General features: G+C 39.1%; 1 protein-coding gene across 3 annotated transcripts in view; it reads right to left on the bottom strand.

The window, feature by feature from the left end:
• Window positions 1-20,587, bottom strand: part of DEUP1 (deuterosome assembly protein 1) — a 96,055-nt gene that overhangs the window by 21,467 nt on the left and 54,001 nt on the right. For all 3 annotated transcript variants that reach the window (XM_062196861.1, XM_062196862.1, XM_062196863.1), the window contains 4 exons: window positions 19,439-19,584; window positions 16,088-16,193; window positions 11,316-11,513; window positions 8,894-8,980 (listed from right to left, as the gene is read on the bottom strand). In XM_062196861.1, coding sequence (XP_062052845.1) covers window positions 8,894-8,980; window positions 11,316-11,513; window positions 16,088-16,193; window positions 19,439-19,584 — 537 coding nt within the window. The remainder of the gene's footprint in view (window positions 1-8,893; window positions 8,981-11,315; window positions 11,514-16,087; window positions 16,194-19,438; window positions 19,585-20,587) is intronic.

The raw sequence follows: 20,587 nt of genomic DNA, 5'->3' as shown, positions 1-20,587 counted from the left end.
TCTCAGTTTTTTCATTATAAATCTGTTAAATATTCACTTAAATTTTCTTCTATATATTTTATAATTTCATTATTTTATATTTAATTCTTTAGATGATTTGGAATTAATTTTGGTATAAAATGAGAGAGAATACTAATTATTGTTCTGATTGTTCTGATCACACATTGATTAAAGCATCCATTCCCCACTACTGAATGATGCAACAGATTATATATACTAAAAGCATATAGCTTAGGGTCTGAGTCGGAAGTATTCTATTTTATTCATCTCACAGATACAATTTTGCCAAAATCACACAGATTTGAGCAAGGCAGCGTCATCATAAAGTTTTACTACCTGGTAGGAGCCAGTCAATTCTTTTTTTTTTTTTTTGGACAGGCAGAGTGGACAGTAGAGAGAGACAGAGAGAAAGGTCTTCCTTTTGCTGTTGGTTCACCCTCCAATGGCTGCCGCAGCCGGCGCACCACGCTGATTCGAAGGCAGGAGCCAGGTGCCTCTCCTGGTCTCCCATGGGGTGCAGGGCCCAAGTACTTGGGCCATCCTCCACTGCACTCCCTGGCCACAGCAGAGAGCTGGCCTGGAAGAGGGGCAACCGGGACAGGATCGGTGCCCCGACCGGGACTAGAACCCTGTGTGCCGGCGCTGCAAGGCGGAGGATTAGCCTATTGAGCTGCGGTGCTGGCTGCCAGTCAATTCTAATATCTCCTCAGAATAGAATATGAAATATGTTAAATCACAAAATGAGAGATTTAGAGTAAAAATAAAGATTTCTGAGGATATTTTAATTAAATGCTATAAGAAGTTTTCTAGTGGGTATCTGAACTTTTCATAAAGATTTTTAAGAAACAGGATGTACTTTCACAATGAAAATGCTTTGAATGGCTCTATCTGGTCATTTCTAGCACTATGATTTCAATATTCATGAGCAGTGAACCTGCTGATTAAGAAACATTCTCTCTTCTCAGAAGGATAGTATTTTAGGACAAAAAGCACAACCTGAGTTGAAATAACTTTTTTTTGAGCTCCAAATATCTATGGTTCAAAGTCCATAAATATAAATGATCATTGCATTGAATGTGCATTTCGAAGTTCCTAAATTTTAAAGCTTTGAATGCTTTAAATATTCATTCTGATTTTTCTAAAATTTTTGACTAATTGGAACAGTGTAAATTATTCATGTGTTATAAAATAAATAAGTGTAGGAATATATATATAGATTAGGTCTTTAAAATGTTTGCCTACTTATTTTGTTTTTTTGCTTAAAATACCAAATCTGTTAACTAAGTTTTCTGTTTCCTGCCTAACACATTATGGAAGTTTAGGAAATACGCAGAAAGGCCTCAGTTTTAAATGGAAGAAAATGCTCTAGGGGAGCGAACTTTTCTACCAAACAGTATGGGAAGGGTTACATGCTTCTAAGTCCATTGACCATGGTGTTCTTTGAAGAAGGAGGGATATTGAAAGTCTTTCTCTGCTTGGTGGGCCCTTGCCTTGGAATTTGTCATCATTTACTCTTTTGAGAGACACCATGGCAGATAAAAGAGTGATCTAGTCTTTTTCATTAAAAGAGAAAGGATTGCTTAATTAAAAAAATTTATTTTTATTTACTGGAAAGAGTTACAGAGAGAGAGCGAGAGACATAAACCTTCCATCTACTGGTTCACTTCCCCGATGACCCCAATGGCCAGGGCTGGGCCAGGCTGAAGCCAGGAGCCAGGAGGTTCCTCTGGGTCTCCCACATGGATGCAGGGGCACAAGGATGTGGGCCATCCAGCTGCTTTCCCAGGAGCATTAGCAGGGAGCTGGGTTGAAAGTGGAGCAGTGCTCATATGGGATGCTGGCATTGCAGGCAGCAGCTTTACCCAGTATGCCACAGCGCTGGCCTCATGATCGCTTATTCTAAAATTAGACTTTTGATAAATATGGAAGAGGCACTGTCTTATAAAATTTTCTTTATAAGTAAAAAGTTTATATGTGTAGATCTGGTTGAAAAAGGTCAACCAGATGTCCGTCAGAATCTCATCTTTGGAAAGATTCAAAATTTGACTTTGAATCAAATAACTGCCAGTGAAAATGTATGACTCTGATAGTCTGCTGTTTAGTTAAAATTCTACTCAAGTTTTCTCTATGAAATTAGGTTATATCTCTGACGATTGTTAGACTCATGTTGTCTTAAAATAATTAAGATAATAGCAATGAGTTTTTTAACCCCCCCAATTTTCTAAATGTACATAATTAAATAAGTATGATGAATATGACCTGAAAGAATTACATAGGTAATATTAAATATTAAATATTAAATTTAAGAGCATATTCCATTTTTCTTGACAACCATCTATTTTTAGGTTCTCTCATTTTATGTTCTTGAACACTTTTCTAATTTCAGGAATGTATCTTCCATTAAATGATTAAATACATGCAAAATAAATATTAATTAAATCTACCTCTGTGGTTCCGTTTGGTTACTTTAGAGATCCGGTATTCAATTCTTATTTCTTCCAAAATTTTAGAAATCCATAGTTTTCATTCATTTCTTTATTCTTTTCTAAAAATTTTTAAGAAATCTATATGAAAGGTAGAGGGACAAATGGATAGAGAGCTTCCATAACACTGACTTATTTCCCCAGATGCCTGCAACAGGTTGGAACTGGGCCAGGCCAAAGCTAAGTCAAAGCCTAGAGCTGAGAACTCAATCCAGGTCTCCAACGTGGATAGCAGGAATCCAACTATTTGAGCCATCTCTGTTGACTCCCAGGATCCGCCTTATCAGGAAGCTCGAATCAGGAGTCAAAACTAAGGATCCAACCCAGACACTCTGATGTAAGACTGTACAGGTGTCCCAGCTGGTATCTTAACTACTAGGACAAATGCTTGCCTTCATTTCCTATTCTTTTTTAAAAAAGATATATTTAGGGGCTTGCGCTATGGCATAGTGGGTAAAGCCACCACCTGCAGTGCCTGCATCCCATTTGGGCACCGATTCATGTCCTGGCTGCTCCTCTTCTAATCCAGCTCTCTGCTATGGCCTGGAATAGCAGTAGAAGATGGCCCAAGTCCTTGGGCCCCTGCACCCACATGGGGGACCCAGAAGAAACTCCTGGATCCTGACTTTGGAACAGCTCAGCTCTGGCCGTTACAGCCAAATGGGGAGTGAACCAGTGGATGGAAGACCTCTTTCTATTTCTCTCTCTGCCTCTCCTTCTCTCTGTGTGTAACTCTGACTTTCAAGTAAATAAATGTCTTTAAAAAAAGAAAAAAATATTTATTTGAAAGGCAGATTTAGAGCAAGAGAGGGAAACACACACACACACACACACACACCTTCCATTCCCAGGTTCTCGCCTCAAATAGGGGTAATGGCCCAGGGTTAAGTTAGGAAGCAGCCAGTAGTCAGGAACTCCATCTGGGACTCCCAGGTGAGTGGCAGGGTCTGAAGCCTCATTTCTTATTCTTGAAATGACAAACTCTCCTGGTGCTTATTTATTTGGAAAGACTTGGATGAGGTCAGTTGAACTAGTGAAATGTTAGCATTATGCCTATACAGTTTTTCTTTTTAATTATGTATATTCAACAATAATTAGACTAAAAAGAAAGACTCTTTAATCATGTTTCATGGTTAGTATGTTAGTTTTCAGCATGCAAGTAGATGTTTATTTATTTATTTATTTATTTTTATTTTTTATTTATTTATTTATTTTTATTTTTGACAGGCAGAGTGGACAGTGAGAGAGAGAGAGAGACAGAGAGAAAGGTCTTCCTTTGCCGTTGGTTCACCCTCCAATGGCCGCCGCGGTAGCGCGCTGCGGCCGGCGCACTGCGCTGTTCCGATGGCAGGAGCCAGGTGCTTCTCCTGGTCTCCCATGGGGTGCAGGGCCCAAGGACTTGGGCCATCCTCCACTGCACTCCCTGGCCACAGCAGAGAGCTGGCCTGGAAGAGGGGCAACCGGGACAGGATCGGTGCCCCGACCGGGACTAGAACCCGGTGTGCCGGCGCCGCAAGGCGGAGGATTAGCCTGTTGAGCCACGGCGCCGGCCAGCAAGTAGATGTTTTAATCATTGTGAAGGAACAAACTTTTTATGCTATTTTCTTTAGCAAACTGAATGGATTCGTGCAAGGCAAACTGGTCTTCTTAAACATTTCCATGAACTGAGTATTACTATAAAATCAAGAAAACCCCTTTCTGTGCTCCATGCATTCAAGTTTCCATACAAATCCAAGGAAAGCATCTTTCAGAGCAAAGAGCCTCTGCCCAGTTCTATTACTATACTAACTGTGTCAAGGAGACCCAGGAAAACTTAGATACCAAGTAGTTAGTCCCATCAGTACATTCTTCAGAGGAAACTAGGAGCTGCCCAGCCCCTGCCTGCACTGGGAGGTAACTGATGCCAGGCTGCTCTTTCTACCACTGAGCACGGGCTTTCTGCGAACATCTTTTCCCGAGTGGAACTGAGTAGGGCGCTTCACCACTAGTTAAGCAGAAAAACTTGCAAAGCTGTATTATTTGGAAATGATCAACATTAAGATCAGAAATTTCCTTGCCTAGAGAAGAAAAATTATTGTTATTTTGATATTATCCAAATATATTAAATTTTAAAGGACTTAAAAATAATGATATAAATATTTTGCTTCATGTAAAATCAGCACATTATTTAATTCTACTTATTTCAGTTATTTCAGAAAAAATTACCTAATTGTGAGTTTTTTTTCTAATTATTGGACTTTAACACCTAACAGATGTGAGAGTTTTCTTCATTTTAAGAAACTAGAAAAAAAAAACACACACAAAAAAAAAGAAAAAAAAAAAAAGAAACTAGAATTGGGGCCGGCGCTGTTGGCGCAGCAGGTTAATGCCCTGGCCTGAAGCCCCGGCATCCCATTGGGCGCTGGTTCAAGACCCAGCTGTTCCACTTTCTATCCAGCTCTCTGCTATGGCCTGGGAAAGCAGTAGAAGATGGCCCAAGTCCTTGGGCCCCTGCACCCACGTGAGAGACCCAGAGGAAGCTCCTGGCTCCTGGCTTTGGATCGGCACAGCTCCGGCTGTTGCAGCCATCTTGGCAGTGAACGAGCAATGGAAGACCTTTCTCTCTCTCTGCCTCTCCTTCTCTCTGTGTGTAACTCCGACTTTCAAATAAATAAATAAATCTTTAAAAAAAAAAAAAAGAAACTAGAATTACAGCAAAATAAAACTAGAAGGAGAAAATTAATCAATAAAATCTAAAGGTAACAAAATTAGGAAAAGTAAATGAAAGGAAAAATAAGTCCAAAACCAATACTTTTAAATATGAGTGAAATAAATGAATCCCTTATGAATCGGAGTAAAACAAAAAGGAGAGAAACAGCATGCTAAATTATGCAAACTTAGAAATAAGAAAGGAAACATAATCACAGGCTATAGATGAAAACAGTAGAGGACATTACTACCTTTGGTAACAAGGAAACAAACTGAAAGGGATGAAGATTTTCTTGAAAAATACACACTACTAAAATGACCTAAGAAGTAGTGAACCCTGAATATACCAAGCAACTTAAAAATAATGGAAAGGTAGTTGAAGATTACTAGGTCAAGATAGTTCTTCCTAACATTTAAAGGACTGATAATTCTAATATTATCTAAACTATTCTAGACCATCCAGTTTGACTGCTGTGTTATATAAGCGAGAAATCTGGACACCAAAACAGACAGTAATGGAGACAAGACACATGAAGACACACACACCCTTGTGAAGGCGGAGATACAGGCAGAATGCCATGGAAAGATGGAAGATGGGAGACAGGCGTGTGCAAACCAAGCAACACCAACAACTGCCAGCCAATCTCCTGAAATTCGGAAGAGGCCAGGAAGAATCCTCCTGTACAGTTTCACACCAAGCACAGGTCTGGTCTGCCAGCTGCTGACACCTTGATTTCGGACATTCAACCTCCAGAACTGTGCAATATTAAATCTCTGCTGTTTTTAAGCTACCTAATTTGTGGTGCCTTTTTACAGCAGCCCTATCAAATGAATATAATGACTAAGAAGATTGATTCCAGGAATTCAAAGGTAGATCAATATCAGGAAATCTGTTAACCACAGTCTGTTACACATCAACAAATTAAAGGGCAAAACCCACATTATGTCATATATGCTGAAAAGACATTTTATAAAAACGATTGGCAACTCTTAATAAAAAAAACTCTGTGTAGGAATAGAAAGCTATAATAAAGACTATAAATCAAGAACAATATTACACTAAGCAACAAAACTCTAAAACCATGTCATTTGAAATCAGGAACTGGAAAATTTGCTAGCAATCACTATTATTGGTTAATAATTTCGTGAAAGTTTTAGCAAATGTAATATGACAAAAATAATCATTATGAATAGTGGAAATGAAGATATATTTTTATTGAGATGATTATAAATCTCAAAAAACCCTAAGAAACCTCTACAAAAAACCTACCAGAATTAATAAGACAATTTGGATTTTTAATATTACTATAAGTTCCTAGATATGGAGAAAAGAAAATATTCCATCTGCAATAATGATGAGAATAGTAAAAAATCTGAAAATAAGTTTCAAAAGAAAGGGCATAGAATATATACAAAGAAAATTATAAGATCTTACTGAAAGACATAAAATATGAAGAAATGGAAAGTCATGTCATATTCTTGTATGAGAAAATTTATTATAATAAAAATGCCAAATCTTTCAAAGTTAATATATATATTTAATTCAATTCCAAATAGAATCCAACAAGAAGTTATCAGGAGGAACTGGATAGCATTGAGCTTAATGTTCATATAAAAATTTAAATGGGGTTTCTATTTTATATTACATGCAAAACTACAATTCAAATGGATTATAGGCTTAAATAAAAATTATAAAAGTATTTGAAAATTCTTAGAGGCCACATATACATCTAGAAATTGGGAAAACTCGTTAAAGCCACAAGGTAAACATATATGGAAAACAAAATTTAAATCTTTTTGTGGCAAATGTAATCATAAACAAAGTTATAAACAACAGATTTAGAAAAGTACTTTTATAAATTGATAAGAAAAATACAAATTATATTACATGACTGTTTTTTCTTAGGAAATTAGGAAAGATTAAATGATGCTTACTGACATTATATATATGGTCAAAAGGCAGTTTTACATATTATATATATAGTCATTATATATAATATAACATATTATATATTATATGTATAGTCAAAATTTGGGACGATGTATATAGTATCCATTTATTTCTGTAAAAGAACACCCAACTAATCCTCTTGTGATGTGTGAATGAGCAAGGCAAAAGTTACAGAGTGCTGCAAACTACCATGTGAGCACTGGATATCTCTGGAATCCAAACTAGGTATGCGGGTAGGGATGTGGCCAATTCATTTCTTTTTGATACATCTCTGTAGGTTTTATAGTTCTTGAAACACCAAAAACCAATAAATAAACAAAGCCTGCAGGAGCCAGAGTGAAGCAGGCTCAGTGGGGGTTATGGTGACCCAGGACATACACCTAAAAACATCCAGACTGAAATGAAAACAAACAAAAAATCATTGTGTGAGCAAAAAGGACTCAGGCCAGGAGGCGGGGGACAGGATCTGATTTAGGTTTTTGTGTGTCTGGTGTTTAGCAATGAGTCATAGGCCATGTGAATTAACTATAAGAGACTGGGAACAATCTTTTACATGAGATTACATGCTTTATTTTTTATCCAGCTGTACTGCAATCACAGAACCAGAAGCCTAAACAAGAAGGAAGGTGCCGGCTGGCACCGTGGCTTAACAGGCTAATCCTCCGCCTTGCGGCACCGGCACACCAGGTTCTAGTCCCGGTTGGGGCGCCGGATTCTATCCCGGTTGCCCCTCTTCCAGGCCAGCTCTCTGCTATGGCCCGGGAAGGCAGTGGAGGATGGCCCAAGTCTTTGGGTCCTGCACCCGCCTGGGAGACCAGGAGAAGCACCTGGCTCCTGGCTTTGGATCAGCGCGATGCGCCGGCCGCAGCGGCCATTGGAGGGTGAACCAATGGCAAAAAGAAAGACCTTTCTCTCTGTCTCTCTCTCTCACTATCCACTCTGCCTGTCAAAAAAATTTTTTTTTTTTAAAAAAAGAAGGAAGGTGCCAGAATAATGACGATTGTGAGAACAGGCACATAATATCACATGATACCATAAAATATGGTATCATGGGGCCATGGAGAATGGTTGAAGATACTGAGGCTAAGTTAAACAATTACAATATGCATCTCATACTCTCCAATTCTCAAATGGTAGAAAAATTATTTTAGAATTTGCTCTCCAAGCAAATAAATAATAAGTGACAATGATATTTCATTATTTCAATATAAATTCTCATATAAAATCAACTGTTACATTAAATAATTGAAATGAGAAGCACCATGCATGGTTAAGTTGCCTTGTGCAGACATGTAGAGCCATTGGTTAAAACCAGGAGCTCTTACCTTTTTCTAGTCAGCAGCACGCACTGAATGCTTACTCAACATGTGATGTTGTGAGGTGCTAGTAATACAACCACTACTAAGAGAAGAGCCCTGCTTGCCACCCAGTGGGAAGTGACAAGCTGCAAAACAAGGCAGAACCATTCGTTCTGACAGGGGTTGGAAGGCTGACACTTGCATCTTGCCAGGTAGGATGTAGGATTTCAAGGCAACATCAAAAGGCAAAAGTAAGGAAATTGCCTGCTTGGGAAATGATCAAAATTGAGCCCAATCCAAGAAAAGGACAGGAGAGAAAACTAGAAATTTAAACGTTCAGCCTAAAGATGAAAGTAAATTCAACTGAAGTGCAAAACAATCTGCCAGCCTAACTCCTGCATGCTGGGTGACGTCTGGGTAAATCCTGGCCAACCCATCTCTGTTCAAGTTACTGAATGGATTCAGTGTATTACCAGGTACCGTGCAGGGTCTAAATCTCCCATCATTCCTTTCAGATGTGTGTTTTCGGTTCTGACAGCTTTATATCTCATATCTGAGACCTGAAAGATTAGCAGATAAAAGGTAAATGTAAAATTCATATAAAAGACTCAAAGTTCGTTAAAAACTGGATTTTGTGAATACAGACTTTTGTGAGTGGTGAATGGAAACATTTCTCCCTAGGTTTTGATCATTACCAGTCAGGTTTTTCTGATCTAGTTCTCTGCTTACCAAGGACGCACTGGGCCTTCCTTTTTTGATCAACACTAAATTAAAAGTAGATGTTTATAATCATGATTCATTACTTTTTTCCTTCAATTCCAAAATTCTATTCCTCATTCTGTTTTCTATTGTATACAAATTATCACCAGAATATCATAATTTTTAAAAACATGCTTAAACAGCATCATCCATTAATTTTCAACACCTGATTAAGTTTTACAACATGCAACATGATTTTCATGTTTAATTTTGTTCTTTCTCATATTCTTTCAAATTTTCATTTTTTGGTGACTATTTCATTCTGTCTCCTAATTTATCTTTTGTTTCCTTCATTTCTTCTACTTGACAATACTTGGATATAGTATGTGTCCTTTTATTGATGTAGGACTTATTTCTACATAGAACACTTGCCTGAAGAATTTTTTTTTGTCAATTATGAAACATATGCTTATTGACAAACCAAGAAAATACATAGCTACATAAAAGAAAAAATAAAAAGCATTCCTCATCCAGCTACCCAGATCACTGTTAACACTTGTGAAATATCCATCCCTGTGTAGGCCCAACCAGTACCATTATCCTACCTGTGCTGTCTTCCTGCATATTGAGTTAAGGCTCATGCTTGGGCAAAGGCAGGACCTCTTCTGTTTTTGTAATGCACAGGATTTACATAGTGGTGCTGTTTGTGAAATAACCCTCTTAAGCCTAGAAAGTTACTGAAGCCTCAATAAATGTTTTTCTGCTCTCAAAACATCTACTAGGATGTGGTAAGAGGGCAGATAACTGCTGTGTTCCCTATGGCTGCCAGTTTGATAATGAGTAAGACACTGAGGGAATTTAAAAAATAAACCAGAAGGCCAGAAAGACGAGAAGCAGGGAGGGAGGGAAGGAGAGGGGGAGGAGGAGGAAGGTGAAGTAACTTGCAGTGTTTAACAGTAGAATGTGATTCTTGCTATTTTTCCTCTTGCACCATACTGTGCACTGGGTGAATGTAAGGTAAATATGAAGTGATTTTCGTGTTTCCACATTCATTTTTTAAAAGCCTAGAAGAAATGCATGAAACGTGGAGGTGGGTGGGAAACAGCCAAAAGAATGTGGAATTGGAGTTTTTCCTTTTTTAAGATAAAAATATTAGGGCCGGCGCCGCGGCTCACTAGGCTAATCCTCCGCCTTGTGGTGCCGGCACACCGAGTTCTAGTCCTGGTTGGGGCACCGATCCTGTCCTGGTTGCCCCTCTTCCAGGCCAGCTCTCTGCTATGGCCCGGGAAGGCAGTGGAGGATGGCCCAAGTGCTTGGGCCCTGCACCCCATAGGAGACCAGGAGAAGCACCTGGCTCCTGGCTTCGGATCATCGCGGTGCGCCGGTTGCGGCGGCCATTGGAGGGTGAACCAATGGCAAAAAGGAAGACCTTTCTCTCTGTCTCTCTCTCTCACTGTCCACTCTGCCTGTCAAAACAAACAAACAAACAAACAAAAAAAAAACAAAAAAAAAAAACAGATAAAAATATTAATGGAAGGCAATTACAGAAAAAGAACTGAAGGAAAAAAAATCTTTGATTAGAGCATAGGTAGGAGGTTGTTTGAGGTTACAGGAAAATGTTTTGATGAGGTTTTATGAGAAAATCACGGTGCTGTCACTCACTTCTCTCTGTGTTTTGATGACACTTTGCATTATCTCACAGGGGCTTTGTGTGCCTCCACAAGGCAGTTCTATGTGATGCTAGTCTCAGAAGTAACACTGAGCGATGCCAAGCTTTTATTAGTAAATAATGAAGGCTGCCGGTGGGTGTTGTGGCACAGCAGCAGGTTAAGATGCTGCTTGGGATGCCTGTATCCCATACCAAAGTGCTTGGTTGGAGTTTGGCACTTCTGCTTCCAATCTAGCTTCCTGCTAATGCATCCTCGGAGGCAGAAGTTGTGGCTCAAGTACTGGGGAACCTGCCACCTATGTGGGAGACCCGAATGGAGTTCTGGGATCCTGGCTTCAGTTTGACCCAGCAAATGGAAGTTCTCTCTCTCTCTCCCTCTCTCCCTCTCTCCCCCTCCCTCCCCCATCTCTTTCTCTCTCTCTCTCTCTCTCTGCCTTTCAAGTAGATGAAAATAAATAAGTAAGCATTAAAAAAAAATAAGGCTGCTGTTGGCACTGGAAGAGGTGCTGTTCTAGCTGCTTGCATACCTGTTGTTTTGCTAACATCTTTTCTTTTATTTCCAATTCCATTTTTAACTGTCTTTCCAGAAGGGCAGCTTTCTTCATGACAGTTGCTATAGTGATCTCCTTCTGATGGAGCTCCTCTGTTAGGTCGGAGATTTCATTCCTCATTCTTTCCTGCTCAGAACTATGGTACTCTTCCTCCTGGTAGAGCTGGCTTCTTATCTGTGGCAGATAGAGACCAGAAAGTAAGAACAAATCCTTTGCTTATAGAGCAGCTTAATGCTTTTATTGGCCACATTCAGTTCTCCTGTCCTGAAACTTTGGCAGGCCCCACTGTGCCCTCCTTTTCTGGTCAATGCTAAATGAAGAGATGCTTACAATAATGATTCACATAACTGTTTTTCCTTCCAATTCTAAAATTCCATGTCTCACTCCTGTTGTCTACTGTGTGGAAGCCATCACCTAGTACTGATACTACTTTGATAACCAGTTTGACAGAAAGGTGAGGAAAATATTATTAAGCACTTACTATGAAGAAAAAATTAGCTTAAGATTTTAAGGAACTCACTCGACATTATAAAGCTAATAATTGGCAGAAATGAGACCAGACCCTTTGGCTCTTGGCTTTACATTCAGTGCCGTATTTTTGGACTGAATTATACAGAGCTGCTTGTGAGTAAACCCTGTGTTTTTCAGAACCATGTTATTATAAACTTCAACCCAGAAGTGTCTGTGAAAACGTATCAGTGCCTCCCCGAAAGCTTGTGGAGTTGCTTACATTATTGATCTTGGCTATACCTCCCATGTTAGGAGCCTTGACAGCATCTTCAGCTCCTCTCCACCCTTGTGCTTCCAAATCCAGTCAGGCATTTGGTCCATTCTGTTTCTTATTTTATTTTATTTGAAACTTTTATTTAATAAATATAGCTTTCAAAAGTACAACTTTTGGATTATAGTGGTTCTTCCCCCCATACCCACCCTCCCACCGCAAACCATCCCATATATTACTCCCTCTCCCATCCCATTCTTCATTAAGATTCATTTTTAATTATCTTTATATACAGAAGATCAACTCTATACTAAGTAAAGGTTTCAACAGATTGCACCCTCACAGACACACAAAGTTTAAAGTACTGTTTGAATACTAGTTTTACCGTTGATTCTCATAGTACAACACATTAAGGACAGAGATCCTACATGGGGAGTAAGTGCACAGTGACTCCTGTTGTTGATTCAACAATTGACACTCTTATTTATGTTTCAACCCCTCTCGGGTCTCATCTCTGCTTTCCATTCCTAGTCCTACTGGCTTGGCCCAGCCTCTTAGCATCTTTCTAGAAAACCACTCATGGTTTCTAATTCTTGAGATTCAGAGATCAAGTACAGAATCAAAGATCTTCAAAAAATCACAGTCTATTGGGGGGAACACAAACATAAGCAGACAATTGCAGCACAGGGCAGCCATGGATGTTAGTGGTATATAGTAGTGGGTTCAGCCATTGAGGTTAGTGGTATATAGTGGCAGGTGCTTAACCCAGCCTGGAGATGCCAAGACAGGATTCTCATAGGGTCGTCAGCCCAAACAGTGAAGGATGACTGGAAGACAGGTAGAATTCAGAGCTGGAGAAGGCTTCCAGCAAAGATTCAGTGAAGGCATGAGTCACAGCAATGCCCTTGTGAGCCAAAAGGAGTTTGAAGTGGCTGGTGCTTAGCAAGTTATGAAAAATAAGGCTGGAGAGGCTGTGTGGAAGCCATCCACAGAGAGATTTAGAGGAGTTTATTCCACGGCACTTACTTTTTTTTTTTTTAATTAATTAATTTATTTTTTATTTTTGACAGGCAGAGTGGACAGTGAGAGAGAGAGAGAGACAGAGAGAAAGGTCTTCCTTTTGCCGTTGGTTCACCCTCCAATGGCCGCCACGGCTGGCGCGCTGCGGCCGGCGCACCACGCTGATCCGATGGCAGGAGCCAGGTGCCTATCCTGGTCTCCCATTGGGTGCAGGGCCCAAGCACCTGAGCCATCCTCCACTGCACTCCCTGGCTACAGCAGAGAGCTGGCCTGGAAGAGGGGCAGCCGGGACAGAACCGGCGCCCCGACCGGGACTAGAACCCGGTGTGCCGGCGCCGCAAGGCGGAGGATTAGCCTAGTGAGCCGCGGTGCCGGCCAACGGCACTTACTTTTAAAACTGAGTTTTTTTCATCTTATCTTTAAACATTTTAGTATATATCTTTAAAAGAATAAGAGCTTGCTCCCTGTCTTTTTGACATAGCTGGAATGCCATTAAATGTCTTTAACAGTTCTTCCGTATCATCAACTCTCTGGGCAGTAATGAATGCTCTTTTAGTTTGTTTAAGTGAATTAGGATTGAAATATGGTCTATTCCTTGAGACTGACTCATGTGTCTTTTTACAGCCTCTCCGGGTGTGTGCGTTTGTGTGTTCTAAGTACTAGACATGCATCGTCTCATTTGATACCTGTACTATTCTCTCTATCTAGCAAATGAGAAACTTCAGATACATCACTTTTCAGAGTCCTATTCCTGGAGAAAGTGACCTGACCTGTTGTCCTCCCCAGTTTCTGGTAGGCAGGCACACTGGAAAGAGCTGGGTGTGGGCAGATGATGCCTAAACAGGTTTGGACAGAACACAGGTCTAGAGGCCAAATTCATACATCTCAAGCCTTTATGGCACACCCTGTCATCCGATTCTATTCTTGCTACTAACATCATTAGAATTTCAGAATTGGGCACTGTCTTAGAAATCACATGGTCTAACCCCATCATTTAACAAATTGAACAAGGAAGAGCACTGACTGGACCGGAGTCGTCCAACTCTTAAAAGCAAAGGCAAAGACTAGGAGACTGCTGCAAAATTATCCCTGCCTGGGGACAATGTCACAGGTGTCTTCTGTCTCTGGGTTTTCCCCTTACCATTGATTTGATGATACAACAGCACAGTCCTGCAGTTTGTTTCAGGCTGTATTTATTGATTGCATTTCAGTGGCTTAGTTTAGCATGTTCCTCTTAGAATGGAACTTTTGAAATGTAGAAAAAAAGGGAATACAATCTTGTGAAAACAGAGCAAACTATTTTATATTATTTTCACAATGTTTAGATAGTAAAACAATGTGCTATACTACAATGAGATTGATTTGCTTGAGTTCTAGATGATTTTGGCTTTATTAAAAATGTGAATCTTATTACAAAATGACTAAAAATAGTTCTATAATAAAAAAAGAGAAAAAAACAGTTGCAAGATTCATAAATATGCCTCTTGTTGTTCTCAGTATAAGAGAGTGAAACTGCTCCCAGGAACACTTCCTGGAAGTGATAGCTATTTAGCTACGATTCATTTGTTACCTTTTCTGCACAGCATTGTACTATCTAGTGGTCTCTCAGACCCTATAAAGATATTTGTGTCTTATGGTCTCTCTCGCTCTCTCCATGTCAAAACTGTCTGAAATCAGTAGAGTCCTTTTTAAAAGCTTTATTATTCTATCTAAATCCATGAGGTTAAGAATGGTGTAACTATATTTTAGGTGACTTTAATCAATCTTTTATTATATTGTGTGCTCTGGAAACACCAGAAGAACAGGTTTTCATTCAATCAATAAAACCATTTTCATTGGATGTGGTATTAAAGTGTTTGCAATATAAGGAAAATAGACATTGATTCGTAACACCTATTAGCTCTCTGTTAGTCAACTCTTTGGAAGAAAGGTTCTTTTTTCACACCATTGTATTTCCTATAGAAATTAGAATAGCTATGTTAGTCCTACCAGATTCTCAAAAAATATTTGTTTAATTAATACAACCAATAACTGAATATATGGCTATGTACATTTATGGGGTAACCTAGCCCCATATTAATTAATTCATTCTCTATTTGTTTTCATTCACTGTGTGTCAAGTACTGTGCAGGGCTCTAGTTGATAATTCATAGTCATGCCAAGGTTTGTGTGATTTTTAGCAATTTTTATGTTTATAGCATCAAAACCTTAAACCTAAAGACCAGAGAGATGGAAAGCAGATGTGATAAACTCATGGCCAGAAAGCCACTCCTGGATCTTCCTAGAGGGAGACCAGAGACCCAAAGTCTCTTCAAGGATAGTGCCTAGCTCTTCCTCATGCCGGTATTCCTAGCTCCTGGGAGACGGCTTGGCACCTGTCAGGAGCTAATGAAAAAAATGTAGGTGTAACCAATAACAACAGCAACCAACAATGAAGCAGTACTTACTTGTGGCCAGGCCCTATTCTATGCCTGTTACATGTGTCATCTCAGTTATTCTAAGGGTAAGGAATATGGCCCCTGGAGCCAGATTGCTTAGATTCAGATCTGGCCTCTGCCACTTATTAGCTGTGAGTGTTGGGAGAAGTTACTTAACTTGCTTGTGCCTTATTTTTCTTAAATGTTAAAATAGGATGTTAGGACTCAACTTTATAAAATGGTTGTGAGGAATAAATGAACCGGCACATGGCAAGAGCAATTTAGGTCGCAGCATTACTGGCTCACTTAGTCCTCGCCACATCCTCAGAGCACTGGAATCTGCTCTTGCCATTCTTGATACAAGTTGCTTCTTGCAGAGCCACCAGCAATCCATGTTTCATGGCCAGCCTTGCAGTGGCAGACTAAGGTTTGTGTTCACACAGAACAACGCTAGAATTATCAGCTTGGGAGATTATTTTTGGAAAAAATATAGGAAGAAAAAGACCAGAATGGGAAGGGAGATTGTTTGCCTATTTATAGGCAAAGATTTCATATGTGCCTAGAAGAAGGGAGCTCATTATTTTCCATACCTTGTTTAATTCTTTTTCATGATTTGATTGATCTGGGGCCACTGAAAACAGCTCTTTCCTTTTCCTTTCTGGTTCTTTAATAGAAGGTGAATAAGATGATTCGAGTCTACAAATTAAAAACAAAATGAGTAGAAATTAATTTTAATTTGCTAAGTTGTTGTAAGTATATTGTTAATTTAGACCATTGCAGACCTCAGAAACAGATCATTACTTTGTTAGAAACATTGCTGGTTACAGAAATTGCAAGTCCTAATACATTCAGATCGCATAAGCATTTACATCTTTCACTGAATGTAGTAAATGGTTTTAATGGGGGAAAAAGTTAACAGTTAATATGGATTTTCAATTATACACTAGAAATTGGCAGAATGCTGCAGTTGAATGCAGATAAGGTTTTTGGATAAGGCCAGTTCCTATAATAGCTGGGGAGCCCACTTTAGAAAAGGAAGCACCCCGACTTGCTAATGTGCTGCAGAAAATAACTGTCCTGAGCGTTCTGAGGGGAACAGCTTCATAAAGTGATCAGAAGTGAGTACACCTGACAGGGCTCAAACACATCTATTCTTTGCCTGTTCAATTTATAAAATGGAATTGCAACCACATATTAATTCTAGAGAGAAAGCACAAACTAGTGTAAGAAAGTATGATTCCCACAGGAAGCAAGGGAAAGTAAAAGCAGGCAATGTCACTTCCATCTGAGGCAAACTGGTAAAATGAAAGTCACAGACACTCCAGAATAAAGATAGGCAGATAGGAAATGTGGCACACTTCCCTTCAGAAGCCGGGCCTGGCTCTCTGGTGGAGACTGGTGTTTTGAGGACTATACTTGCAAGTGAATACAATTTTAGATTTCCAAAGAATTTTTGAAAAGCTTCCACACATGAAAAACATAAAGCACACAAATAAAACAAAAAACCAAAACCCAAGTAATGATGGAGCAATAACTACTTTAAAGATTGAAAATAGTCTCCTTCAAAAGGTGCATATTGATAGTGATGTCACGTGTCTAGGTTAGATTGTTTCCTTCTGATTGTCAAATATATATAACTGTGGGCAGTAGAGTATCGCGGAATGCAATGTGTCACTATAGTATTATCATCCAGGAAAAACCATCTTTAGCATTTTTCTGTATATTTTCTTTCCCTATGCATGTATTGGGGCAGGGTCTTCAAAAAATTCATGGAAAATGTGGACTCATGAGAAAACAATGGAGGCCTTCAACTTTTTCACATCTAAATAAACATCTAAATTCCATTTTCTATGTACTTTTTTAAGAATCCTCTTTGTGCATAAATAAATAGCCATTCCCTATAAGGTCAAAATAAACCACATACATTATTTTTCAGTTTCCTTTTGTTTCCCAACATATTTTACCCAATATTCTCCTAAATTGTTGTTTCAGGATTGGATTTAATTTTTTCTTATTTGCTATGATTTGGAAGCAGTGAAAAATGAAATTCATTATTTTCAAATTCTTCCTAAGCAATTATAGGAAGTGGAATGCTGAACTGACTGCAAAACACCCAATGGTAAACTTGCAAAGTTTTGTGCATGAAGGTAACAAATATCAAACCCCAGTGTGGACAACTGCAAAAAGCAAAGCAATAATTATGCTAAGATGAACAATAAAGGAGCTAGCATTTTTCATGTAGGAAAATGTTGTTGGAAATATTTTTAATAACTCAGAACCCATCAGTCCAAAATGCTTCTACATCCAAAAGTAAAAAAGGCTAACAATATCTCATTATTAAGAAAGTTTTGAAAATGAGTAAAGTGATTAATACTTCTATAAAATTATTGTTTGTCTACTCCCAGTAGTATGGGCTGCTTCTCCTTAATACAATCACAAAGGAGAAATGGAGTCTGAGTAAAAGAAACCAAAACAGTGACGCAGAATAGCATTCATAGCGAGAACAGATTAAAAGGCTTCAAAATTTTCAGTGGGGAAGATGAAGCCTGAGAAGTCTATAACACAAGGAAACTGAAAAGTTAAATACAATACCTTTTCATCAAATCTCAGAATAGCAGAACTGGCAGAAACCCTCCAAATGAGAAAGAGGTAGTTTGGAGACAAAAATAAATACCAAATTACATAGAGGATGGCAAACAGGCAAAGCAGAACGTTTGTACTGCCTAAACATACAAGTGCAGGACTTTATAGAGCAAATCGGGAATTGAAGAAAGATTGGCAATGTTTGGAATTCAGCAATGGCCTTGTAAGAGCCAGAGAAAGTACACATAATGCTCTTCACAAAACCAAAGCTAGACACAGGTTAGACAGTGTGCTCTCCTGTGAAATTTCTTATGTTTTTAAGCATATAGTCATACATTTCTCTCAAGTTCACCACACTGGAATAGCACCTTAAACATAATAGATACCCAACGGATTTATTAATGATCAGTGATGATGATCCTTAGCTTGTATACTGAGCACCCATTGTTGACTGACTAAAAGGCAATCTGCCAATGTTGGTGAGGCCAATGATAGGTCATTTCAAGGGGTTTTGATTTGCCATTTGTTGTTAAGTGTAGAACTTCAAACAAAAAATATTAGGTCCCACAACTTCAAAGAAATAATTAGTGCCTTTAAAACAATGTAATCTTTCATTAAAATATTCTTCACTGTATGGCTATTCAGTTATTAAAATCCTATCATTAGTGTGGTGTTAGCTTTCTGGTTTTGGAGAAAGATTTGTGTTTCAATGAGAGTAAGAACATCAATGAATGGCTAACACAGTTAAACTGTCTGCTCATAAGCATATACATTCAATAATCCTCAGCAGTCCAATTTTCTTTGTAGTTATGGAGTACATGATATCTGATTCTAAAAGAGGAGAAAATTATATTTTAACATAAACCTTTTTTTTTTTTTAAAAAACGGCGGGAGCTATGCCAATCCGAAGCCAGGAGCCAGGAGTCAGGAGCCAGGAGCCAGGAGCCAGGAGCCAGGAGCCAGGAGCTTCTTCCAGGTCTCCCACGAGGGCACAAGGGTCCAAGGACTTGGGCCATCTTCTGCTGCTTTCCCAGGCCATAGCAGAGAGCTGGATGGGAAGTGGAGCAGCCAGGTCTCGAAGTGGCACCCACAAGGGATGCCGACGCTTCAGGCAAGGGCGTTAACCCGCTGCGCCTCAGCACCAGTCCCTTAACATAAACCCTTAATGTAACTTGCAGAATGGTGACTGTGAAGGCCAAGGTAGATACAATTTTATTTTTAATATTTAATATCCAGTAATTAACAGCATGTCAATACAAAGTAGACTTTTATCCACATTTTTAATCTAAAACCCTTAAGATCATTCAAGCATTATGTTTTGAACAGTTTTTCTCAGACTGTCAAATATAAGACAATACCTTTTCTTATTTTCTTGAGCGTTTTGGTTCTCTCCGACTTTTAGCAATTCTCTGTGTAATTGCAATCGTTCCATTTCTATAATTCGCAAGAGATCATCACGTGACTGTAACTCACTTTTCACTTCTGAGAGTCCTGCTTCCATGACCTAAAAAAAATCAAAGCCTTTCAATGTTCATTTTCTGATATCCTGATATACAATAAACTCAAAACTAACACTGATGAACCAGCCTAATATTAAATGAACTGATATTTAGTTATTTACTTCCTCTGTTTTATAGAATTCCATTCCTTCATTTATTCACAAATGCACTTGTATTTTCTGAACTTTAATTATGTGCTCTGAGGATATGGACACAGACCCTGTCCTTAGTGATAAAGACAAGGAATAATCAAATGATCACACAGCCATGGTCATATTGTATGTAAACTTAAAAGACTGGAACATGAAAGTGTGAATGAAGTACAATGAAATAGCAGACACTAGTCTTGTTTATGTGATCCCTTTGACTCTTAATCCTATCATTATAATTAATTATGAACTGGAACTGATCACTTTGACTAGTGCGATGGCATTGGTACATGCCACCTTGATGGGATTGAATTGGAATCTCCTGGCACGTTTCTAACTATACCGTTAGGGGTAAGTCTGATTGAACATGTGCTGAACTGTACATCTCCTCCCTCTCTTATTCCCACTCTTATATTTAACAGAGATCACTTTTCAGTTAAATTTAAACACCTAAGAATAATTGTGTGTTAATTAAAGAGTTCAACCAATAGTATTAAGTAGAACAAGGTGCCGTGGCTCACTAGGCTAATCCTCTGCTTGCAGTGCCGGCACCCCGGGTTCTAGTCCTGTTTGGGGCGCCGGATTCTGTCCCCATTGCTCCTCTTCCAGTCCAGCTCTCTGCTATGGTCCGGGAAGGCAGTGGAGGATGGCTCAAGTGCTTGGGCCCTGCACCCGCATGGGAGACCAGGAGGAAGCACCTGGCTCCTGGCACTGCGCCAGCCATAGCAGCCATTTGGGGGGTGAACCAATGGAAGAAAGACCTTTCTCTGTCTGTCTTTCTCTCTCTCACTGTCTAACTGCCTGTCCAAAAAAAAAAAAAAAAAAGTAGAACAAAAAATACTAAAAGGAATAAAGTACT

The sequence above is a fragment of the Lepus europaeus genome, chromosome 7 (assembly GCF_033115175.1).
Source record: "Lepus europaeus isolate LE1 chromosome 7, mLepTim1.pri, whole genome shotgun sequence".
NCBI lineage: Eukaryota > Metazoa > Chordata > Mammalia > Lagomorpha > Leporidae > Lepus > Lepus europaeus.
This window is presented reverse-complemented; position numbering and strand designations above follow the sequence as displayed.